Source organism: Typha latifolia, chromosome 13 (genome assembly GCF_019914945.1).
Source record: "Typha latifolia isolate L0001 chromosome 13, TyphaL0001v2, whole genome shotgun sequence".
NCBI classification, from domain to species: Eukaryota; Viridiplantae; Streptophyta; class Magnoliopsida; order Poales; family Typhaceae; genus Typha; species Typha latifolia.
In genome coordinates this window covers 3,115,339-3,141,534 of record NC_133098.1, presented here as the reverse complement: position 1 = coordinate 3,141,534, position 26,196 = coordinate 3,115,339, and the positions used below count along the sequence as shown (strand labels likewise).

Here is a 26,196-nt window from a genome sequence, read left to right as displayed (position 1 = left end):
TTTTCTGAGAATAAATCCATATGAAGATGTCACAGAGATCAACCAATCCATATCAATTTTTCATTCAGCGATTGCTGTTGATCCTATTTCTCTTTTGGGAAGTTATGCATTTTTTTTTTCTCACATCATATTGATTACTCGCAATTACATAGTTGATTCATATTGGTTGATGATTTATTTACATAGTATATGGAATATGAATTTTCTCAGTTGATCTTCATACAAACTTTGATAATAAATTTTCCATGGTCTATGTCCATCTCGTTGGTTTTGGCTCAAATTAAACATGGGCGTTCACAAGCCCATTCCAACGCCTGACTTCATTCAAATTCATGGTGTGACGGTTTAGATTTTTGCCTTCCAAGCTACACCTATAAATATCTTTGTGTTGAATTTATAAGATATCAAACGGGAGGGTATTGATAGAGAGCATATCTCTGTTGTATTAGGAAAGTCATTAGAGCTTTGAGGACTTTGTATTTTGCATCATCCCTCTAGTTGATTGAAGCTTTGCACTACCTGAAACTTTAATTATCTGGCCTATTATTCTGGAGCAATTTGGATGTTGTTCCACTTATATATATCTTGTACGTACTCTGAGCTCAGTACTTCCTTTTCTTTGTTTTGTTGGTAGTGACTTAAAGCTTATCATTTCCCCGTGTATCAAACTTGTAACATTTGATTGAGATTAATGGAGAGGCCCTGGACGCAATTTATCCTTCATTTGCTTAACAATTACAATTATATGATATGCACATATGTTGGATATATTACGAGGGAAGTATAATCATTCATTCTTTTTATCATTTTTTAGCGTAAAATTTATAGAAGGTCATCCAAATGCAAACATGGTAATTCTAAAAAAAAAACAGTTGTAAACAAGATAAGAGAGCCTAATTTTTGAAGTAGTGTTAAGAGTTCAGAATGGTTATCACAGTAATTGCATAGTATTCCTTCCTGAATGAGATTTTAAGGCAGACAGGTCAAGACGTCACTGTTATTGAAATCCGAAAGCTTTACCTTTTTCTATTAGCATCTTGGTTATTGAGGAAAGTGTACATTATTACATATTTTTCATATTGATTGATGATTTTACTTACACAGTTAATGGACTCAGGAGTATAAATTTTGTCACTTGATCTTTATATAAACTTTTGACTATACTTGTTCCATGGCTTATGCCCCTCTTTCCTGGTCACCTGGGCATCTCTGATCATGATTCACTGAGCTTGTGAAGTCCGTAGTAGTCTCAGCATGGATAGCTGAACTTGGGAACCTTTGCTTGCACCTATAACGAAACTTTGATGCTCTTTTATGTCCATTGCTCATGATCTCTATAATCTCTCCATCCCTCTTCTCTTCATCGCCTTCTTCGTCGTCTTCCTCCACCGTCACCACCGGGCCGACGGCAGGGCCGGTCGGTGCATAGTTCGACTCCAGAAGAGGCTCCAAAGCCTCAACAACATCTCTCATTCTCGGCCTCAACTTCCGGTTGCTACTTAGGCATTTGCAAGCCACCATAGCAGCCTTCTCTGCATCCTTTTGACAGTAGTACTGAAGTCTAGGATCCATAATTTTGTACAGCTTTTTCTTAGGCCGTCTCAAATAACGTTTAGCCCAACACACAAGGTCTCGCTCTCTGCATCGCCGCGTTCCATCGAAACATTGTCGTCCGGTTAACAACTCCAGTAATACAACTCCGAAGCTGTAGACGTCGCTCATTGCAGTGAGATGTCCTGGATACAAGTTATCATTCAGATCGATGCTTAATAACTATCAATCAGATTTAGAAGATTTGTCGATTATCTTTATCATCACAGGCCATCAAAATGCGAATTCTAATGCATACCGGTCAAGACGTACTCCGGTGCGACGTAGCCATGCGTGCCCATGACGCTTGTGCTGATGTGGGTGTCATCTCCTTCTGGGCCATCCTTTGCAAGTCCAAAATCCGAAAGCTTTGCCGTGTAATCCTGAGAGGTGAATTCTGATCTTATTGACATGAGGATTGCAAATTTGATAGCCATTTCGGCCTATTTATATGCATGCAGTCGTAAAGGAACAAATCTTGAATTAGTACAGTATTGCTTATTCTCAAGCTTCAGTAACTCCCTAATACAATATAGAAGTGCTATCTCACGAGGTCCTTCTCTCCTACAAATCCCTATCTCTGTCTCTCCTAATGTCTTACAATCGATATAAAGTATTTATAGGCATGACAAACTGGGGGAAAAGAAATCTGCAGCTCATTCAGACGAATTACATCTCGTTCGAACCCCAGTTGCAAAATGATCTAAAACTGCTGCTCTGTTAGAAAGAAGACGTTCGAGCAGACTTCGATCGTTGACCCTACGACTCTAGAATTGCGAAGTGTTCCACGAGTTTGAAGACGGGCGTTCGAACGGCCGCAGACTAGTTCGAACGCCTATATTCAATTTGAGCCAGAAACCAACACACAGATCTGTCACAATCTTGTGGATTAAATGCGGGAGAGAAGGGAGCAGAGGTGGAGACTTACAGAAACAGAGCCTAAGACAGGGTCTAACAATATGTTTGAGGCTTTGAAATCACGATAGATGACGGGTTTCTCGGCTTCGTGGAGGAAGGCGAGGCCTTTCGCTGCTCCTACTGCAATCTTCAATCTCGTCCGCCATGGCAAAGGATCACAGAGGGGCTCTGCGTGCACATATAAGAAAATTGAGCTCAAAATTCGACGAGTTTTATACGTGAGCTGTCTCCATGAGCAATCTAATTTAGACGCATATATCTCTGAACAATTAAATGCCATCTGAAATCATAAACGAGGAAAAGGGAAATAAATTGTACTTCTAAAGAGATGGGTCTCCAAGCTTCCCTCGGCTACAAACTCGTACACTATCATCCGGTGCTCCTTTTCGTAGCAATAACCGATCAATTTCACCAGATTCGGATGCCTTAGTCGCCCAAGAAACATGACTTCAGTCTGCATAACATTTTAGTAACTCTGTGATTAGCACTCTATCTCAAGTTATTTGTAATTCTCATACGATATTCTGCCATTTCCTTAACGCTTTAATCATCCACATCCAATGACCCAATTATATTATAGTCAGGTATGATCGGAGTCGTCACGATCGACGATCAATGTATTGACATACATTCAATTACAAACTCAGGCTTACCTGCACTAAATCGGCTCCACAAAATTCCACTCAATCTTAACTTTGATTATGGTTTGCTCCTGGAATACTTTCCAACATAATCTCACACTAACTAAATTTACTAAAATACCCCCTGGTAGTTTAGTTATCTTAGTCAAATTTACCAGGGTGTTAGTTGAAAATTTCCCTATTTTATTGCATGTCAACTTTTACCTGCCATTCTCTCTGTCCTTGAACCCCACCCGGCTCCAGATACTTCACCGCCACCGTCTGCGCCGCCAGCCGGGGCCTCAAACCATCGTTGATGACTCCCTTGTAGACGCGTCCGAACCCGCCGGAGCCGACGAGGTTGCACGGCGCGAAGTTCTTCGTCGCCGCGATCATCTCTGCGTACGTGAACACGTGTAGGTCTGATCCGGCTAACGTTAAGGACAAATCCTCAGGCGAGAGGAATGAGGTGGAGTTTGTGATACTCCGGCGGCCGTGTCTGTGTCCTCGTCTGCAATGCCACAGAATGGAAACTAACCTCCATAAAAAGTTCGGCATATCTTTGTAGATGGTTGGTTTGCAAACTCTTGATCGATCCAAATTGAATTGTGTACGTCTTCTATGTTAATTAGTCTTTGAATATCAATAAATATAGCTAGATTTGCCAATGGAAAAAAGGAAAACAATGGATGCTCAAAGTCGTGTGTCAAACATATGGGCAGTGAATTCTTTATCTATTAAACAAATGTTTGGGCCTCTTCTTTTAAGAGCAAGAAGAAAGGATTGAGTGCAAGGAATGTAGTTTATTAACGTATTTTATATATAGACAATTTATTATAAATGTCCAGGTACTTTGAGCCAATAAAAATAAAATTTAGAAAGGTAAATGATAAAATACTGGTATTGTAGGATTCAGTGATAATAAAAGACAGATGTATGATACTTTTTAAATAATTCCCTATATATATATATATATATATATATATATATATATATATATATATATATATATAATCTTTGCAAGAAATTAAGTTGACAGCCCAACCTTGTTCATAACGATGGGTTGATAATTAGGCAGCGGCTTCTCCTGGCAGTGGGTAATTTGCTGTCAAATTTATTTATAGTTTCAACTCTCGCATGGATAGGCCAATTACAAAGGCTAACACACATAACTAAACAAGCTGGATTTCCCAATTAAAAGCTTGGTGGGGTCTTCAAGATGATAAGATTATAACCCAATTTATATCTAATCTTGGATTTGAGGTGTGACAGCATGGCCCATTTAACCTTAGGTGGTCATAAATTTGAACCATAATAAGCGTTGGATGCGCATCAGCGTATTTATTATGTATACTTTACAATCACAATTGTTAGAATACTAAACACACCTGTCAATTAAAATATAAAACATCTGTTCATTTAAATCAAGTATATTATTTATCTTTAGTAGTTGTGTTAGTAATAGCTTTGTGCATTAGAATATTTTTAAGTAATTCTTTTAAAGCACTGGTTATGTAAATAACTTCTTTTTTTTGAAATTTTAGTAATAGTAAGATTAAACTCTTAAAACTTAAATAATTTCATTTTGTGTGCTTTATATAGGAGTTATGTAAAAGTATCTCCACAAGGTGCATTTTCAATTTATAAGATAACTCCTATTGACATCACTCCCTATTACATCTCATATAACCAAATGGTAAAATGATCTGATTTGATAACATTTTGCCATTTGATGCCTGAAAATACTTAGACTACAAGCTTTGCCGTAGTCTGTAATCTATACTCCTCTTTCCTGGCCTGGAAATCTCTGGTAGCACTGTCCAAGAGAGTTATCATAACTAATGGGAGTCTCTGCATGAATAGCTGAACATGGAAACCTTTGCTTATGCCTGTAATGGAGATATTGCTGCCTTCCTTTGGCCTTTCTATCCATCTCCTCTGCATCAACTTCCTCATCCTTCGCTGTGTATATGAACGCACCGATTTCTACGTCGTCGAACTCAAGAAGAGGCTCCAAGGATTCTACAACTTCTCTCATATGAGGCCTAGACCTGGGGTTGTTACTTAAGCATTGGTAAGCTACTAGTGCAGCCTTCTGTGCACCCTTTATAGAGTACTGGAATTCAAGGCTATGGTCCATGATGTTGTGTAGCTTATCTGAATTTTTCAAGTAAGGTCTAGCCCAGTCCACTAGGTCTTGCTCTCTGCGCCGTTTTGTTCTGTCGATGGACCGTCGTCCAGTTAATATCTCAAGTAATACAACACCGAAGCTGTAGACATCGCTCTTCGAAGTAAGATGGCCTAGACATTAGAAGGAAGATTGATAAAGTTGTGAAATTCTCAATCTGAGTAAACTGAACTGAACTGAACTGAACAGAACTGAACTAAGCTTATATGTATGCATGTTACATATATACCAGTCAAGATGTATTCAGGTGCAGCATAGCCGTGTGTGCCCATGATGCGTGTCGTGACATGGGTCTCATCGTCTTCAGGACCTTGCTTTGCGAGTCCGAAGTCCGAAAGTTTCGCATTGTAATCCTGAGAATTGAAGGACATATATAAGATCAAAGTTGCAAAATGTTAGCCTAAGTTATAAGTGCATAGCAGCAAACATGTGTTCTCTTGACCTCTTCAAAGAAGTACACAGATTTGAAACTAAGAGGGAGGTTTAGAATTAGTTGGACGCCATAACTTTGTAATCAGTGTCACCATCATTCTAATTAAACCAATCTTTGTCTATACCCTTGAAAAATTTTGGTCAAAATAGGACAAATATAAATGAAAAGTCTCTGTCATCAGCTTATAGGATATATTTTGTAGTGGTTGCTAAATTATATGTTACAAGAAGCTATCAAGGTGTACTTCCAACTCCTATTAGCTTATGAGACTTCCTGAACCTTCCAATAAGAATCATAAGACAGGAAACTAGTTGTTGTCATGAGTCACAATCTTCTGACCTGATAGATTTCATACAGGATGCAAAGGAGCAGAGATTGTGACTTACAGAGTCTAATAATATGTTTGAGGCTTTAAAATCGCGGTAAATTATCGGCTTCTCAGCCTCATGAAGGAAGGCTAGACCTTTTGCAGCTCCTACTGCAATCTTTAATCTTGTCAGCCATGGTAAAGAAGTAAGAGATCCTGCAGCCATAAGAAAATTAAGCATAATAATCATGTAAATGTTGACACCCACAACGATAGGGAAGGAGAAGAAGAGAAGTTACTTCTGAAGAGATAGTTCTCCAAACTTCCCCTGGCCATGAATTCATACACTAACATCCGGTGCTCTTGTTCATAGCAGTAACCAATAAGTTCTACCAGATGTGGATGACTCAATTGCCCAAGAACCATAACCTCAGCCTGAAAAATGTCACATAGATCAAAATTAGTACTAGAAAACTTGAAATTGCTGATCAAATTTATAACTATTGTAATTCCAAGTCAAGTCAACAATCTTTGTAAAAGCTTAAGCAGATAGAGAACGGTGGAGATCAAGTCTCATCGTATTAAGAGTCCTTACTAGCCATTCCCTGTCACCCTGAAGACCTTCATGGTCAAGGTACTTCACGGCAACCGCCTGCGGCTTTAGCTCAAGCCTCAACTTCTCGTCGACAAAACCCTTGTAGACAGGCCCGAATCCGCCTGATCCTAAGAAATTACACGGCGAGAAGTTCCTCGTTGCATCTTTGAGCTCCGTGAATGTGAATGCATGGAGATCCGACCCGACCATTGTCAACGACAACGACAAGTCCTCCGGTGAGAGCAGTGGGGTGTCACCACCACGCCTTCTCTCTCGTCTTATTGTGGCCTTATCAACCTTTCCATAGCATCCCATGAAACAAGACTTCCATGAATTGTTCACCATCTTTGCACAACTTAATGGTAAGTGTGGACGTATTATTTTCCTGGCGGGCTTGATGGAGATCAGAACGTGAATTGAGAGGATTATGGAAAACTAGGAAGAGGGAAGAGGGAGAAGGGAAAGGGGGCAAAGATTCACAACTCAACGTGCGTCCATGTTTCATATATGGCAAATATATATGTATATATATAAGGATTAGCTTACTCATGGATGTGATCCCTTGACATAGTCATTATAAAAAGAAATAAAAGATCAAAACTGTGGGATTGTTAAAGGGCGGGAATGGCCGTTGGTTGTTTGGTGGGTTTAAACGAGTAAACAAAAGGATAAGACTTTGTTAGCAAGGCATAGTTAAATGATCGAGTACAAGCAACTTCATTTTATACTACCTTAATAAGCATCCTTATAAGAATTTGAGATTTTTTTTCTCAGCAAAGTAGATTAAATTTTCAAACTGTTTAAGGAATAAGTTACATCGCTTTCGATGAAAGCGAATAGTTGGATCTTTTTTATGCATAAGTGTACTTTAATAATACCTCTGAAGAATTCAGTGTTTCCAATAGCAGTTCTACTTCGAGATATAGACTTGGTTTGCCACACACACACACACCAAAAAACAAATGAGAGAGAGAGAGGAAGAAGAAGAAGAAGAAGAGAATTTGAATGATTTCAAAAGGAAGGAACAAGTGCTTTTGCTGTCTCTCCTATTTCTATCATCTTTTGGATTTCCTCATTAATTAATCACAACTTTTAGTAAGAACTTAGTGATGGCGAGGACAACTTAGATGTCATATGCTAGTTAAGATGGGCTATTGGTGAGTTGTCTCCTGAGATTGTTTTGATGCCATATGTCTATTGGTGATCAATTACGAGAAAATAGTGCAAATATATATACACTTTTAAGACAACCTTATTCTTAGAAGCATAGAATTAATTTAGGGGATATTTGCATCTTGTTTATAGTTGTATAATATCATTAATGATGATGGGGAAGGAACATCTTGTCATTTGGTACATAGACAATTGAACTGCTATTTTGAAATGAATGATACAAATTGATCCACTTATTCAAAAGTGGAAATTTCTATTGGCTTGTAGACCAAGTCTCACGCTAGTTAAGAATAAACAATAGAACTTTGATAGCTAGAATCTCCACTCATGGGGAGCATGTCTGCATGAAGATATTCTGAACATCCAAAGGCTAAATTACTATCAGAAATAGATGGAACAAACTTCGGAAGCATCTGCTTTCCTCTTGTTTTCTTTATCCTGATTCAATGTTTTCTATTGATGATTTATTTTTAATCTCAGTTGCTTTGAAAGGTCAAGGAGAAAAACAAGTGTTTAGATCTTCTGAGATGAGGCAAACAAAAATGTAGTGTAGCATATTAAGGCTCTATTGCTAATTTCTTTCACTACGTACCAAATGAAAGGTAACGAAGAAGTCAATCGGTGATTTCTTGATGCCTAGGACATTTCCTATTACATTAATAGAAGAAGTTTCAGTGATTAGGATCATTCAGGGATGCAGAAGAGCATCTTGGAGGATCATGGTTATTATTGAGGACATATTGTACATTTTTCTATTTTATCAATGTTAACCATGTCTTCATGGAAGTTGAGTCAAATGAAAAATGTCAAAAAAAATTCTGTGCAAGTTCTCAGTGGATATACTAATGTCAAGTTGCTGACTGCCTCTGTCTGTATGATGGAGTAAATTAAGCATCTTCTGTTTCACAATCAAAACTTTTTTATCAATCTCCAGAGTTGGAGTACAAATATCATAATTTCTGACTTTTAGATTGAAATAGAGAAAATTAATAAAGAACAAAAGGAAAAGTTGATCATAAATTTCAGATGAAACAGATAGATTAGCAGTTAGAAGATACCCAGCAAAGAAGAATATAAAGAGATGGTAAGCATAATAAAACATAGACAAGAAGCTTATATAAACTATTTCATGGTAGTTACTGAATACTTATCATTCATGTGATTTAGTTGATGCAAAAAGTGAGCTTCTTAAGTCCCTTTCATTTCCTTTTCTCTTATAGATTCAAGCTTAAGTGATTATTAGCAGCACATCGATGTGTGCATTCACACTATAAATGCAAGAATCACATGAGGAATAAATCTCTAATCAAACATCTCATTCATTTATTATTTTAAATTTAAATAGGTCATCATACTGAAGCTAACAGCAAATCCAGAATCCTTGCCATACGAAACCATCATATGATTAGTTTTACAATCGGAGTTGTGACACACGCAACAATTACTGCATCAGATTGACATCATAACTGCAGTCAAAGACACAAGATTAGTCTACCCCCATCTGCTTGGCTTCCAATCAATTATTAGTACTAAGAATAAACTATATCAAATGATTCAGTAAACTTGCAAATTATTCAGTATTCAGTGCTTGTAGTTCTTTGCAGAGATCAATGAGCCACTAGCCCACAGAGTTCTGTAAGATATTCTTTTGGCCCCCAGATTAGATTTAGAAACCAGAAGGAAATGATAGAGATGAGGTCATCATTATGACGTTTTTACAACAAACCTCCAAAAGTCTCTGCCAAATTGATGGTGGAGAGATGAATTGACCTCATCTGGTTTCCAATTCTGCACATGAATATGAACACAGATATTACTTATTGTTAAGAACATTAGATCATTGGGCAAATACTGAAGTCATTCAAGGATATCTCAATGTTTCAATGCTCCAATAGAATGATGGTTGTCCTTTGGAAGGTATATAGAGAAGTTGACTAAGTGGAAGTCTCCAAAAGGTTTCATAGTAGCCAGAAACAAAGGAGAGTGTTAGAATGTATCAAGTCAAATCCACCTTTCTCTATCAATTCGTGGAGGTTTGATATTGCCTTTAAAAAAATTATTTTTTTTCAAAAGCAATTCACTTTTCTCAATGGCATTAGTTTAGACAGGTTACAATTCAAGAATACCACCTGAGATATACAACAGAGAGCGAATTACTGATATAATGAATCTTCAAATGTGATACTGGCTTTTTAGGAGTCGAACAAATCCATATCTATGGATCAAAATAGTCTGAAAACGTACATATTCCTTCGATGATAAGTTTAAAAAAACAAACCCAATTCACAAACATAAGTCTTGAATATAGATGCATAATGGGGAGGGAGTTATAACAATAATAGTTATTCTTTCTTCAATTTTGATGAATAAGGTGAGGAGTAACTACAGAAGGAGTAATTCAATGCTTATAAACACTTTAGGAACATTCTACAAACAAAGTAATGCTATGCTGTCCCAAAATATATGCACAAAAAAAAAGTACTAATGTTTGAACTGGTATTAATTAGTAAGATGAGACCAAATAAATGGGCCAGCCCAGCTTAAATTGTTTCATCTGGTATTATGAGCATATTTGTTCATCTGTCATTTGAGCAATCTCTTCCAATAACTTCTACTGTTATCTCCTTAACTCTCTTGTAGGTTGTATATTTGATACACCATTCTCTTAGAAGTCGTTTGTCTTTTGATTATTAAGGAGAGCATCACAGTGTATCAAAGACTCAAGTGATAAGCTTTGCCACTATGACTCATATTCTACAGTGTGTTTTGTTAAATCTTGTTATATTATTCTTCTAAGCTCATTCATTTTGATGCATTTTGTTTGTATTGTTATATTATTCTTCTAAGCTCATTCATTTTAATTAAAAGGATTTGTTTTAGTAACAAAGCAAACATCGAAAACGAACTCTAAGCAAAGCTGAAAATTTCCACACTCTGCTAATTACGTTCACTTGTGGAGTAACTTTCGTACTAGTTTAGTTATGTTAAATTTTAAAATCTGCATGAAAAAACTTATATCTGTTTAGACTATTATGGTGTTTGGTTTTTAAATCAATATAGATATTTTAACAGATGACCAAAATACTATTTCTAATGGATGAGAAAAGAAAAAAAAATAGAAAAAGAGATGGAAAGAATGATTGAAAGGATATTTTCTCAAAGCCAAAATATTAATAGAAAAATAAAAAATATTGGATAAAAGTGAAATAAGTCTATGTTTATTCTAAAAGTGAATGAAACCTTAAATTTTTTTTTTTTATCTCCCACCATCACAGAGAGGTTAATTCTGCATCCTCTAAGCCTTCTTCCTTGTGCCATTTTTAAAGTCAATAGAATAGTAGAATTGTATTGTTTTCACAAAAAGAAAAAAAAAAACTCTGCTAATAACCAAATCCAGCTGATTAAATCGCATTATGTCCATTGAAAACATTTTGGACGCATACGAGCTTAATCTAGTTCAACTTAGTTGTTAATAAGGAGGTAATCTTTGTTTTTCTTTTTGTTTTTTTTTAATTGTTAAAAGGAATTGTATTAGCAAAGATAGGCACAAAAGTATGCTATTAAGCATCAAGGTTGACACCTATACAATATAAGAGGTAAATAGGAAGGGGATAGAATCCATCCAGAGAGAGGTGAAGCCCTGGACTTCTCCCCAGTCCCCAGCCCCAGGTTAGCAAGCCAATGCATTGGCTCATTTGTCTCCCCAGGATAGTGGGTAGAAAGGATCCAGAATCTCTCTCTATCACGATGTTGTTGTGTGAGCTTCGTCTTACGAGCTTTGGTGAGGGCTTCGACTTGGGCCTGCAGAGGGTCAATAGCTTGGAGAGCTGCACTAAAGAGAGTTAGCACCAGAATGGGTTCTTGTCTGAAGCTATTGTTGTTCAATATCAGAAGCTATTTACGGGCAAGGATTAACTGAAAATTCACTTGATTTTTTATTTAGTAAGATAGGATTATTTATGGATTTCCTTACACTTGAGTTAGTTTTCTTTTATTATTATTGTTGATCTTCTTCTTTTTATTCTTTTTAAAATGATATAGAATTGTTTTTAAAAAAATGCAAGTGAAAAAGTTATTTGTTGGTGTTTACGTCTAATTTTCAGTGAGAATTAAAAGCAAAGCTGTTACTTGCTTTTCTTCTGCCATCCATCCGAGGAGCCTGGGCTAAGAGGCTAGAGGTGATCGGGCTAGCTAGGTCGAGTTTGGTCTTAAATATTTATTCGTGACCCGACCCACTAATCATTTGGATTAGGCTGGGTTCAAGTTAAGCTAGAATACTATAGTTGTTATTGTTTACTAGCCTATAAAATATTAGGCTTGAATTAGACATAATAGATTTAGCATAATATGCCAAATTTAAAAAATATTATATCTTATAAAGTCAAAGTAATAGGCCTCTATAGAGATATTTTATAAAAGCGTACTTATATTGATATCCAGTTTACTAAATATCTAACGTGAAACTAAAAAAATTATAAAATTAAATATACGGAGGTGAGCCATTGGCAAGCGTATTGGATTGGGTAGGCAAAGACTTAGGCCTGAATGGGTCGGCCCAATGATCATCTCTACCTGGGCCATGCTACTAGCTTTGCATAACCAAAAATACTCCGTAGACTATTGCTTATCTCACCACCCAACTACTTAACTAGGCAGTATGACTATCTTATCTCCCTTTTTCACCTGGCAAAATAAATAAGCGGCACAAGGGCTCGGCTCAATTCTATTTGAGTTAAGCCTAAATAATATTTTAAGCTTGAAATTTATTTATATGACTATTGGATCAAAGATCCAGTAGCTTGGCTTAACATAAAGGGCTTGATCTGACTCGGCTTGAGAATAAGTTATGGCTCAGTCGAGCTGAGTTGAGCCTAAACCAATATTTAAGCTTAAAAGTAATTTTATACCGAGTTTGACCCTGAACTGACTCATTCGTCTACGCCCGTGTTCTTTTTTCTTTCTTTTTTTTACCTTTGGATACAATAAGAAATAATTATTAGAACAATGGGTCCATTAAATAGCATGACGTTTGTTTATCCATAGGCTAAGAGAAAGATGAAATGAGAGAGAATATGAAAAAGAAGTTTATTTTATTTTAAATTTCAAAGATTAAATATAGTAAGTAAAATGTAATTGAAACTGATGGATAATTTTGATATTTTAGTATTTATTATGATGGAAAATTTTGTTCTAAATTTTTATAAATGATTTTTCATATTTTTTTCCTCGAGTTTGGATAAATTTTTTTAATAATCTTATATTAAAGTGATAAAAATATATGTTTAGAGGGAAATTTGGGAGTCGTAATACGTAGGGTAAGGCATGAATTCTATACAAATCTGACATCAAATAAAATCATTATAACTTTATTGTTTTATTGTGATTACTGAAATTCATCCAACTCCGGCTACATCAATTCAGTTCGATATGTTATTTTAACAGATTTAAAGGAATAAGAACAACAAATAAATTGAATTCAAAGAATTCACGATTTCCAAAAGTATCTGTAACACCCAGAAAATAAAAAAAAAAAATCTCCGACGCAATCATCGAGCGCGTGCGTCCCAACTTGCCACCCCGTCCTTCTTCTCCTTCTCCTTCCGTGTACACCACCCTCTTATATTTCCCCTCCACCCCACCATCTCTCTCCCTCTCCTTCTCTCATGCTGTCGATGCCGGAGCCGACAAAGCCAGCCGTGAGACCCCCCTCGGTAAGCCCCTACTCCTTGTTAAATTCCAGCAAATTAATCCCTCCCCCTCGCCGTCATCGAAGTCCTCGACGGCTGACAACTTCGTGTCTAACCGCCGGTCCGAGAGCTCCGGTGGGGGGGAGGAACTCTCTTAGATGGGCTTCGGGCCTTTAGTGAAAGGAGAGGGGACCTCCATGGTCGTCGGCCATGGAGTGCGCCTCGCCGCCTCATCGGCCACCTCGTCGCCGTCGAGCCGAGCCCTCCTTCTCCTTTTTCCCCTCTCCTTCCCTCTAGTTAACCACCCACCTCCGGTGATGGTCGCGGGCCGCCAACCTCGAGGGTGGGCTATCAACGACGTGGGTCATCGACAGTGTCAGGCCTAAACCTAAATTCTCTAATAAGATAATTAATTCTATTAATTCAGTAACCTTACGTATGACTTTACTTGCGTGAATTATTAGCATCGACACTGTGCAATGATAATTTTGGGATTCCGGAGGAACCGACTAGTTGAGGGGAATTAGAGTACTGTGAAGACCCTAGACAAGTAGAGTTTATACAAGTCTAGAACAATGTAATTACTACTATTATACTTTTCCTGATGTTATAAGAATGATAGTGTTAGCGCATGCATTTAGTATAACTATTATGTATCCCAGTATGCGTAGTTGTTGATAGTATACTTTTCATGATATTGTAGGAATCTTAGTATTAATACATGCATTTAGTGTACCATAATATATATTGACATGTGTAGTTATTGATAATATACTCTTCATGATTTTATGGGAATGTTAATGTTTGTACAGGCATTAGTGTAACTATGATCTACATGTATCCTGGTATAAGGCACTCTTGAATAAATATCTGTAGTGAATATAGAATGTAATAACCATGATGACTATGATCTATATGTATCCTAGTAGAAGGCACTCTTGAATAAATATTTGTAGTAAATATAAAATGTAATAACCATGATGGCTATGACATGACTTATACATCCACAGACACTGCACCACTTTCACCTATCATTAGTAGTCGTGTTCTGACTATGCAATGCCTTCTACTCGCTTAGCCAGGGTTAAGGGTAGAGTGTATCGTATATGACTTATATTATTAGTGGCATACACCTAAGGTCGATAGCCTGAGTGGCATTCAGGTAATTACACTACCTGATCAGAACTAGATTATGATGATAGTAAGAATATAATTGTAAGACAGAGATATATCTCTAGCGGTACCTGACGACGCAGAATTATGGCGTCCACTGATGAGCTGAGGGCTCTTGACTATTCCGCTGAGGGCGATGATGATTTAGAGATAGTGAGATATGGTCATACGACCGGGGTACTTAGTCTGATGGTCACAGACAACCGATCACATACAGTGTTGCCATGCATGTTTTACTGACATTACTGCTAGATGTGTATATATCCGTCCTCGATATATGAGATGATGGATGGTTATGTAATGAATAATTTCTGGAGAATATCTAAATTATTTGGTAAATGGCTCGGTGAGCTATGATAAAATATGATTAATGCTTTGGTGAGCATGTAATGACTAAACCTCCTTGACTTACGTGAATATGAGAAAAACTACTATTTTTACTTCTAAGTATAACATGTAAATACTACGATTGAGATTTATATGAATTAGATATTTTATCAATCTTTATACTTGTGTAGACTTATCCTAATATGATTAGGAGTTGGCATGTTCCAAGATAGTGCCGTGTAGTCTATATCGGTTGCAATGATTTAGTAACTCATTGTAAATCATTTAAATAAGTTGATCCTATTGTTAGCAATTATAGGCATGCATTGGAATATGCACATATGATTTTATTATTATAGATTGTATAGATTCTACTCGCCGGGCTGTGTGCTCATTATCTCTTAATGACATCATTTTAGAGTTGGGGGAAACAGATGCGGGCAACGAGGAGTAGTTGCTTTTACTTTATTTAGAGTTATCTTTATTAGTTGTATTGAGCCACTACGAGGGTGTTATGATTATAGTTGTATTTTAGATGTGTATTTTTGAAAGCTTGTTGTGGCCTATAGAACTTATATCTGGACTCATATTTGAGTCTAAATATTTCTACGTGCCTTGTGGAAATATAGACTGGTCACGTGATGCACCGCATAGAAAAATTTACCCACGCGATATACACGTATATTTGAAGATTTGGATGTTTGAGTATCTCTCCATGCCATTTTTTACGGTGGGGTTTACAAGTAACAAAACTAAAAAGCATGAAGTATGGCCCACGTAGTGATATATATAATGAACAACGCCAATTTGGCAAAATTGAATGAATACCTTCCACAAATGAAATGTAAGCTTTATTCTTTTCTTCTTTTTATATATTTTTTTATCATGCGCAAAGGTTCGCAGGAATTCAGCTATGTAATTTATTTGGGTTAATAGATGGATCACAAGATAGCTCGAAGTTTTTGGACCACGTGCATAGATTCTATCGTCTCAATTTGGTCCTTAGGCTTATTCACTCAATTCAAAAAATCTACATCATCAAACTAAAGTGTTTAAGACTTTCGAAGATCTAAAGCTAACGTGAAAAAACTTATAAATGTTAAAGTATGAATTTGAACATCAATGTTGAGAGGCATAGTTATGAGTAGGGGGTGTAAACGAGTCGAGCTTGATCGAGCCTGGCTTTAATCAAGCTTGGATTGAAATTAATTTCGAGCCTGTCTTTGTGATCAAGCTTGAATTAAAATAATTTCAATCCGAGCCAATTTCGAGCTTAAACGAGCTGCTCAATTAGCAATTTCAAGCCTTATCAATTTCAAACCATTTTCGAGCCTGAGTAAGCTTGAATTAATTTAGGCTTGAATCAAGCTTGAAATAAAACCTAATTCAACTATAAAGATATAAATATTACTAAAATATAAATTACAAACAATAAAGATAGATAAGTTAGAAAACTACAAGGAACCAAAATATAAATTATAAGTAACAAAGATAACTGTGTCAAAAACTATAAGTAACCAACCAAAATATAAATTACAAATAATAAAAATAATTTGTGTCAGAAAATAATGGCTGAAATTTTGAATGGGTAAAAGAGTTTTGATCTGATGGTTCATATTAGTTTAATATTACTCATATATACATATATATTCGAGTCTTATCGAGCCAACTCGGAATCAAGCTTGGCTCAAATTTAATTTCAAGTCTAGCTTTAATGATCAAGCTCGGCTCAGCCTATTCTCGAACTGAACTCGAGCCTACTCGATTATTTTGACTGCCTTACTTATGAGGTATTGTTTGGATTTTAGTGATGTGTATACCTTTTATTCTAACAAAAGTTTCAGTCTTATCGTGTATATCTTTTATTCTAACAAAAACTTTATCCACGCATTTTATTCCCTTTCTTAACCCCGAAAGTTTTAGTCTTGATCGTGACTTCTACTAGACTCACTTGGCCCTTTTTTAAGCTACTCTCGGATCTCTCAAAAACTCTCATCTATATATACTCGTCCATATCCTCTCACTTCGCAAATCCAAAACCAATGACCCAAAGAATAACTCCTGTCGCTTCGAACTGCTGCTGCTTGATCTCGCAATCCTTCGCAAATGGATTCCGTAGCTGAATTCCGGCAAGCCTGTGGTTCGAATCGTTTTGTCCGCCTTACTGGTGGCCTCTTCCTCGCCGTCATTGCCATGGGCCGCCTCCTTCCCGCCCTTGCACCGGTGCTTGTTCCACTTTTAAGGGCGGGTTCTTACTTTGCCGTATTAGCGTTGTTCATTATTTGCTTTATAATTATTACCTCAATCCTTTTCTTCACTTCTCTCATGCTATTCTCACCGTCGCCGCCGCGCCGCGCCGCCCGATGTGAAGGTCTTGGCGTGGAACTCTCCTATGGTTTTGGGGTCGACCAATAGTGTATTCTTTCTTAATGCTCAACTCTGTTGTATTGATCTCCTTTCTTTCTGCTTCTCTGTTTCCATGTTTCTTGCTTTTGACTTTTTTTTACTCATAAAACCCACTGTGAAAAAAGTAATGGAGAAGTAATTTTGGAAATCGTGAATTCTTTGAATTCAATTTATTTGTTGTTCTTATTCCTTTAAATATGTTACTTGGAATAATAACATATCGAACTGAACTGATGTCGGATGAATTTCAATAAGTACAATAAAACAATAAAGTTATAACGATTTTATTTGATTTGATGTCAGATTTTTTTATAGAATTCATGCCTTTATATTAATATAAGATTATTATTATTTTTAATCCAAACTAAAAGAAAAAAGTACGATAAATTATTTTTAAAAATCTAGAAATCTTTTTTTTCCACCATATTGTATCTAAAGGTTAAAAAAAATATGAGTTCATGCGAACATGATTCTAAGTGAGTCAAACTCGATTCAAAATAAAGTATAAGCTAAAATTTGGTTTAGGCTTGCTCTGTACTTGAGCGTCCGGGCCAATTTTCAAGCTGAGTTATTTTTAGTTAGACTAAGTTTGAGTTGAGCTCAAGCTTAAAAGAAACTTATTCTCAAGCCGAGTGGAATATAACTTCTCTATATTAAGCCGAGCTACTGGATCTTTGATCCAATAGTCATAAAGATATATATATATATATTTGAATTTAGTCTATTGAGTCGAATTCAAGCAAGTTAGCTCTAGCTTAAACTTACCTTAAAAAAATTTCAATTAGGCTCAACTCAATCGGACTCAAGCCAAGCTGAGCAGTTGCAGCTCATTTATTTTGCCAAGTGATAAAAGGGAGATAAGATAATTTTACTTGCCTAGTTAAGTAGTTGGGTGGTGAGGTTAAGACTGACCGAGTATTTTTTGTTACACAAAGACAGTAGTATGGCACATGTATAGATAATTATTGGGCTCAACCCAAACTCACTCAATTTTAATCTGTCACTCGGCTCATTATATAGGTTTATTCTCATAATATTTTTAATTTTATCAAATTTTTAGTAAACTAGATATTAATATATAAATATGTTCCAATGAAATATAATTGAAATATCTTTATGGAGGGTCATTACCTCAACCTTATAATTTTTTTTTAAAATTTAGCCCATTATAAGTTAGTGGAAGGTAACATGCTATAGTGTACTAATATAATTAGAACCCGATCCAATTCGGTCTGAGTGATTGATGGGTCAAGCCAAGAACAAATATTTAAGCTGGATCAATCAAAAAATCTGATCCAAATCCCCTCTCAAGGCTAGGCTCCTCTTATTGACAGGGCAGAAAAGCTAGTAAGAGTTTTGTTTGTAATTCTCACTGAAAAGTAGACGTACACACCAACAAAAACCTCTTCTCTTGCACTTTCCATACAATATTCGGGCCCCAAATAGCCAATAAATTGGCTTGCTAACCTGGGGAGAGTCCAGGTCTTCACCTCTGTTTGGATGGATTCTATATTATATTGTTAGGAATATGCTAGCTAGGTATCAACCTTGATACTAAGCATAGTTTTGTGCCTATTTATTTTTGCTAATAGTCCCTTTTAACAACCAAAAACAAAAAATAAATAGTAGCTCCTTTTTAACAACTAAGTTGAATTAGATAAGCAAGTATGCGTCCAAAATGTTTTCAATGGATTGTTGCAATTTAATCAGCTATATTTTGGTTATTCACAGTCTCTTTTTTTATAAAAAAAAATTATACTTTATATATCTCTAAAAAATGGCAAAACATACTTCATATATCTCGGAAGAGGGATTAGAGGATGCAGAATTAAGCCATACGGAGATTAAACTCTATGTAACGGTGGGAGAAATAAAATATTTAAGGTTTTCGTTCACTTGTAGAATAAATATAAATTTATTTTAGAATAAATCTCTTTATATTAGTATATAATTAAGCAAAAACTTATTTCCACTTTTATTGGATCATGCTAATTTTTGCCACCCCGTACTCACTAACTAGGTGTTACTCTTTCGGCTGTCCCAAAATATATGCACCAAAAATAAATAAATAAAAATTACTAAATTTTGACTTGCTATTAGTAAGACAAGCCCAAACACGTGGGCCAGCCCAGCTTTTTTTGGGCTAAGGCCTAGTCCACCCATATAAAGGAGGCGGAACACCATTTCTCCAACTCCCTCTTCTTCCTTTCGCCGCCTCCCCCCAAAACCCTAACCCTAGATCCAATGACCACCCGCTTCAAGAAGAACCGCAAGAAGCGCGGCCACGTGAGCGCTGGCCACGGTCGCATCGGCAAGCACCGCAAGCATCCCGGAGGACGGGGTAACGCCGGTGGCATGCACCACCACCGCATCCTCTTCGACAAGTACCATCCCGGGTACTTCGGCAAGGTAGGTATGCGCTACTTCCACCGCCTCCGCAACAAGTTCCACTGCCCCTCGGTTAACGTGGAGCGCCTCTGGTCCCTGATCCCCGAGGAGGTCAAGGCCAAGGCCGCCGGCGCCGGCGAGGCACCGTTGGTTGACGTCACCCAGTTTGGGTACTTCAAGGTGCTCGGCAAGGGGATGCTGCCCCAGGATCGCCCCGTCGTTGTGAAGGCCAAGCTCGTCTCGAAGATTGCGGAGAAGAAGATTAAGGAGGCTGGTGGAGCTGTGCTGCTCACTGCCTAGGGTTGGTCTTTTCCTTGATTTGCTTTGGTTTGGGTTACTTTCTGCGTTCTAAAGTTTCGATTTTGGGACTCCGTAATGTATTGGAAGCTTAATTTTAGTTGCCTATCTACTTGGATTCGGCCTCATTATGTTATCAAGAATTAAATTTTACTTCTTTTTCTATGGAGTTGAGTCAAATATGCACTCTGCAAAGTGATCATGCTTATGAAGTGTTGATATATGCTTGGGTAACGAATCCTCTTATATAAGAGTTAATTGTCTGTGAGTATGATTTAAAATTGTCTATGTTTGATCATGCTTTTCTCTCAGCACCAAGCAGTCTCTGCTTTTGGTTAGTTATCCTTGTTGCTGGGCATGCTTGTATTGTTGTTGTGGGCTTATTGGATGTTCAAAATCTTAGTTGTTTAATAAAGTTGAATGTCGCTTGCGCTATGTAGTTTCTTGTTATCTGATATGTTTAATTTTCATGTTGTGTGAGGATTACCGTACATTTAAATATATGTGCACATTATAAATGATAGGAACAAATGGTTACTTTCATATTGCTGTTTGGGCATGAATACCTGAGGAAAGATAATTTATATTTGTATCTATTTAGAATCCATTTACTTGATGCATAAACATAATACGATAAACATCAAAGCTCTATTATATTTTTCTACTTTTCCATTCAGTTCATGTTGTAACTTGTAGTAACTGCCTAGAGAAAAGATAGCACCAATAGATAGTAAGTGCACAAATTAATTTGCATTCATATACATTTTTACATCACAGGAGACATTCTAATATATTGGTTGCTAAGTAGTTCTTTGAATTCCTCTATTAGAACTGTTGATGTTTCACCTTTAAAGTTTATGACTGTTTGCTTCTTATTCTTTGCTATTAACTTGAAATTCTCAGTCAGACTACTACAAGAACAGGTTTGTGATGATACTACTTTGATTAAATAATGCAGCATACCACATCGCATGAGAGTGGAAAGTGCCATTTTTTACTAATTAACATGACAATTGCTTTTTAAATCAGTATGCTTCTTTATCAACAATTTGATGTTTGATTACTTGGTTAATATGAGAAGTTATCTGCTAGGAATAATACTTTGCACAGATGTGTTGGTCTAAAGAATCATTTTGCCTGAACAGCAACCAGAAGCTCTTAGGTGACTGCAGTGCACTGATCAAGTCCAGGAGTTTTGTTTGCCTGAGAGCAACATAAAGTTTTAGCTTATAAAAGTACACCTGGTATTATGAGCATATGGGTGACTGAAACAGTGATTGGATTATGGTTGCTTATGTTTTTTTTCATCTGTCATTTGAGCAATCTCTTCCAATCACTTCTGCTATTATCTCCTTACTTTCTTGTAGGTGTATATTTGATACACCATTCTGTTTTAAGTTGTATCTTTTGATTGTAAGGCTATCATCACAGTGTTTGGAAGTGATGAGGTTAGCCATATGATTTCAATGTTCCAACTGTGTTTTGTTAAATCATGTTATATTATTCTTCTAAGCTCATTCTTTTTGATGCATTTTGCTTGTATCTCTTAAATATCAACATGCGTCTTTAAGGAGCGCAAGTAGGTTAATAAGGGTTTGCGATTCGCAGCAAAGCAAACATTGAAAAATCACTCTAAGCAAAGTTGAAGATCTTTCCCATTTGGATATTTTATACACTTTATTCATCTTTTAAATATTTCTTCTTTCTCCCAGTGTCACGGAGAGGTTAATCTCAAATATGGGTTGATTAATAAAGGTTATTTTGCGCCATTTTGTTTGGTAATAAAATTGCATTTTAAGACCCCCATAATACGAATAACCAAGAGTAACTATTTTATTGGCTTTCAGTCTTTCAGATAAAGTGATTCAATTTCTCTGTGCCAAAAATAACTTTAAAACCCATGAATTTCGAATTTAAGTTCAAAAATTAAGCGGAACAATTTTAATCAAACTCATCACACAGCTCAAGTTGATATAATAATACCCACCTCGTTCCAAGAGTTCCTTTCTCGCAGCCAATTGCTCAAACGACTCACACAGATGCTCTTTCCCGCCCTCTCAAAGCTTAAATGCTTCTATTCCTCATTCTCCCCCTCTCATTCCAATTCTTATTCCTCTTGTTATTCTTCTGATCGCAGAGTTCTCTCCTTCCTCCTTCAAGGCCCCCTTCTTCATCCCCACCTCCTCCAAATCCACGGCCGAGTCTTCCGTCTCGGCGCCCACCAAGACAACCTCGTCGCCACCCGTCTCATCGGCCGCCTCCCGATCGCCCTCGCCCTCCGCGTCTTCCGCCTCCTCCGCAATCCCAATGTCTTCCCCTTCAACGCTGCTATCCGAGTCCTCGCCGAGGCTGGCCTTTGTGTCCAGGCCTTCTCCCTCTTCAAATCTCTCAAGCTCTGCTCTCTTTCGGCCAATGACTTCACCTTCTCCTTCCTCTTTAAAGCCTCTAATGCCGCTAAAGATGCCCTCTTGGTCAGGGGGCTTCATGCCCATGTCGTCAAATCGGGTTTTGAGTTGAACTCTATGGTTGCGAATGGGTTGCTTTTGGTCTATGGGAAGGGTGCTGGGGATGTTGCGGCTGCACGTAAGTTGTTTGAGGAAATGCCGGAGAGGAAGATGGTTTGTTGTTGGACTTGCTTGATTTCTGGGTATGCTCACTCTGGATTTGTGGAGGAATCATTGATGATGTTTATGAGGATGGTCGGGGAAAATATAAGGCCAGAGGATGATACCTTGGTTGGTGTCATATCTGCATGCTCAAAGCTTGATATTAGTGAGATTGAGAAATGGGTAAAAGGTTTTGTAAAATTTGGCGAAAAGCTTGATAATCTTTCGGGTGATGCAATTGATACTGTTCTTATTTATCTTTATGGAAAGTTAGGAAGGATAGAAGAAAGTAGAGAGTTGTTTGATAAGATGATTAAGAGCAGGAGAAGTCTACATGTTGTTGCTTGGAATGGTATTATAGGTGGATACGTCCAAAACAACAAGCCAATGGAAGCTTTGAATCTTTTTCATCAAATGTGTGTTCTTTCAAGTCCCAGACCAAACCATGTTACGATTGTTAGCATACTCTCTGCATGTGCTTTAGTGGGTGATCTTGATCTTGGAAGGTTTGCTCATGAGTATGTGAAATCCAAAAGTTCTAAAGGAATTGTGGAATCCAACAAAATTCTGGCGACTGCTTTAATAGATATGTACTCGAAGTGTGGAAGCCTAGAAGAAGCCAAGAAAGTCTTTGATGAAATGGCTATAAAAGATGCTGTCTCTTTCAATGCCATGATTATGGGTTTAGCTACCAATGGTCAAGAAGGTGAAGCTCTCAACCTATTTATTGAAATGGAGAAGTATGAGATACAACCCAATGAAGGGACTTTTCTTGGTTTATTGTGTGCTTGCACTCATTCAGGATTGGTGGATGAAGGACGAAGGTTCTTCAGAGATATGAGCCGAAAGTTTTTGCTGGTACCAAATTTAGAACACTATGCCTCTTTTATTGATCTCCTTGCTCGTGCTGGCCATATCGAAGAGGCTCTTGAGGTTGTCGAGACCATGCCCATTAACCCTAATGGCCTTGTATGGGGAGCTCTTCTAGGGGCTTGCTTGGTCCATTCTAAAGTAGATGTTGCTCAAGATGTTGCAAAAAGGCTTTTAGATGTAGATCCTGAAAACTCAGCTGGTTATGTCTTGTTGTCTAATGCATATGCATTTGATCACAGCTGGGATGATATTGGAGAATTGAGGGCTCTGATGAAAGTGAGAGGTGTAAGGAAGCAACCAGGATGCAGTTGGATCAATATTGATGGGGTGGTTCATGAGTTTCAAGTGGGATCTATATCACATCCTCAAATAGAGAAATTGCATTATTTGCTAAATTCTTTGTCTCCAGAGATGAGATTTATAAGTCGTTAAAAATATGGCTGTTGAAGATTGGTGATACTGAAAGATAGTTAAGAATCTATCAAACTTTTCATTACTAGCCACAGAACTAAAAGCAGTTGATGGAAAAGCTGGTCTTACCAACATATTGTTGTTAGGAACTAGGAACTATGATGTACTGTAGATGATTTAGCATCATCATCAGAGTCTCTTGGTACGGATATTGCTTATGCTATTAATTTTTTATACAAGTTAATCTGGCAAGTACTTATTGTTATAAGTTGCTGATACTCTTCTATCTACTCTTGGCTTTCGTCCCAGGAACTGTAAGCCATCACAGTGATATCTGGATATCAAGAAGGCCCACACACCGCTGTATTATAGACCCTGGAATTCTGAGTTACCTCACAATGATGTTATCAGAACAGCTGAGCCAAACTGCAGGTATGCCATTTTTTCCAATTCTCTCTTCGGATGTCCATCAACTTCTGTTGTCTTACTTCTTCATGGCGAATACCTAGGAGTGCTAATGTTCTAACTCAATTCAGCTGATCTCCTGCTATGCAATATATTTCCCTGAATTGCATCTTTATTCAATATCAGATATGTAACATAGCTTTTTTAAATCTATTCAGTTGACTGTCTCAAAGTGTAAAGAATAATATACTAGAACTTAACTTGCACCATGAGCCAGGATGAGATATGGAAGCTTATTGTGACAATTATTAGCTGGGTCAACTAGTTTGCCTTACTTTGTATGTATAACGCCAACCTAAGGCATTTGTCTTTGTCCCGAGAACATGGTTGTGAACATTGTACCAGAGTAATCGATCTGACCTAATCTTGGCATGTTGTGTGACTTGTGCCCCCAAATATTGGGTGCAGTACAGTAGTACACATCAAGCAAGTCTGACCTTCTTACGAGCTGGGTCAAATTTGGTTGCATTTTTAGTGGCCTCCAACTTGCTTCAGTTTGTTTCCAATTCCACAAGGATCGCCTACTTGTCCATCAAGCACATGGCACATCAAGGTGCAAGTAGGAAGGATTAATTTATATCTATCCTAGGGGTGAATAAAGGGCAGCATTTTGGCACATATATGCGTTCAGTTTATATTTCTGATTGAGAATTGCTAATGGTCCTCCTATGTCCTTATAAATACGTCTAATGAGTATAATATATGCAAAGATAATTATTAGTATAGACAAATGTGATAATCATTATTTAAACTAAATAGTCTGTTATAAACTTATGTGATGGCATTCGTAAGGACACCACAAAGGATCAAAAATGTTTTCCTTTCTTAATTTATTAATAGAAGTACAAATAGTAAGTAAATTATATATTTGAAATACTATATTTGTTTAGTATAGAACAAATACAAATTAGATATCTACATGTCAATTGGATTCAGAAGGCTAATAATAGAAACATAAAGTGTAAGTAGGTCAATATTCATGTTAGATTGGAATACAGTGAAGGTTGATGGGATACTAATAAGTTTCAATGCATTATCAAATACGCATCAACATATTAATTTAATCTTATAATTAAGTTTATCAAATGTATGTAATCTATGCGTTAATGCGCATTCAACAGTGTGTTAAAATAAGCTCCGAAAGGATTGGCCTACACCTAATCCTCGCTAGATGGATTAGCACATTCATGATACGGAATCGGAGTATAGAAGACAAAGATCGAGCTGAACATTTCCATATCAGATTGGTGTATCTATCTCTAGATGGGGGTGTTGTTAACAAACTCTTTGAAGTCCAAAACTAGTCTAGGTATACACAGACGTGACAGTTAAAACGCCGTTTCGCCCTTGGATCCTGTCTGGTAGGGAAGCAGCCAATCAGGTGTAGATGCGTGGATTGAATTGGGGCGGGGGGGGCGAGAGCCGGTGGGCACGCAAACCACGAGCCGACACGCCGACTGCTACCAGCTTGCGTGCAGACAAAACGTGGCTGGATGAGGGCGATTACTACTCGGTACAACTAACATTGTCTTCTTATATACGAGGCTACGCTTGACACGTGTTATTTGCCGTTAGTAGTGTTGGACCATTTCTACTTGCACGTGCCTCTTTCTGGAAGGAAATCTTAAGCTGCAAGGAGGTCCTATGAGGTTAGAATATTAAATATTTAGGAAGGACTGGAAACATTAGGAAACATCCTTGGCAACTTCTAAGACGTTATTTATATCATTAATAGCGTG

At 37.2% G+C, this 26,196-nt stretch overlaps 4 protein-coding genes across 5 annotated transcripts; 2 read left to right on the top strand and 2 right to left on the bottom strand.

Annotated features, from left to right (window-relative positions):
• Positions 1-1,176: 1,176 nt before the first annotated feature.
• LOC140800151 (serine/threonine-protein kinase RIPK-like) lies at positions 1,177-3,686 on the bottom strand. The gene is made up of 5 exons (XM_073154815.1): positions 3,354-3,686; positions 2,827-2,962; positions 2,537-2,676; positions 1,850-1,973; positions 1,177-1,736 (listed from the first exon to the last, which is right to left on the bottom strand). The coding sequence occupies exons 1-5, from the start codon at positions 3,684-3,686 to the stop codon at positions 1,177-1,179; spliced, it is 1,293 nt and encodes a 430-aa protein (XP_073010916.1).
• Positions 3,687-4,905: 1,219 nt separating this feature from the next.
• Positions 4,906-8,237, bottom strand: LOC140800149 (serine/threonine-protein kinase RIPK-like). The gene is made up of 6 exons (XM_073154813.1): positions 8,188-8,237; positions 6,652-6,901; positions 6,356-6,491; positions 6,136-6,272; positions 5,546-5,669; positions 4,906-5,429 (listed from the first exon to the last, which is right to left on the bottom strand). The coding sequence occupies exons 1-6, from the start codon at positions 8,235-8,237 to the stop codon at positions 4,906-4,908; spliced, it is 1,221 nt and encodes a 406-aa protein (XP_073010914.1).
• Positions 8,238-19,599: 11,362 nt separating this feature from the next.
• On the top strand, positions 19,600-21,614 carry LOC140799789 (large ribosomal subunit protein uL15x-like). 2 transcript variants are annotated; one of them, XM_073154249.1, is made up of 2 exons: positions 19,600-20,106; positions 21,248-21,614. In XM_073154249.1, the coding sequence occupies exon 1, from the start codon at positions 19,662-19,664 to the stop codon at positions 20,103-20,105; it is 444 nt and encodes a 147-aa protein (XP_073010350.1). In that variant the 5' UTR covers positions 19,600-19,661; the 3' UTR covers position 20,106; positions 21,248-21,614. The 2 variants fall into 2 exon arrangements, with proteins under 2 accessions (XP_073010350.1, XP_073010351.1); XM_073154250.1 differs by having other exon boundaries at positions 21,195-21,614.
• A 527-nt stretch (positions 21,615-22,141) lies between these two features.
• LOC140800148 (putative pentatricopeptide repeat-containing protein At3g08820) lies at positions 22,142-24,013 on the top strand. Its single transcript, XM_073154812.1, has one exon. It carries the CDS (start codon positions 22,142-22,144, stop codon positions 24,011-24,013), a length of 1,872 nt encoding a protein of 623 aa, XP_073010913.1.
• Positions 24,014-26,196: the final 2,183 nt, after the last annotated feature.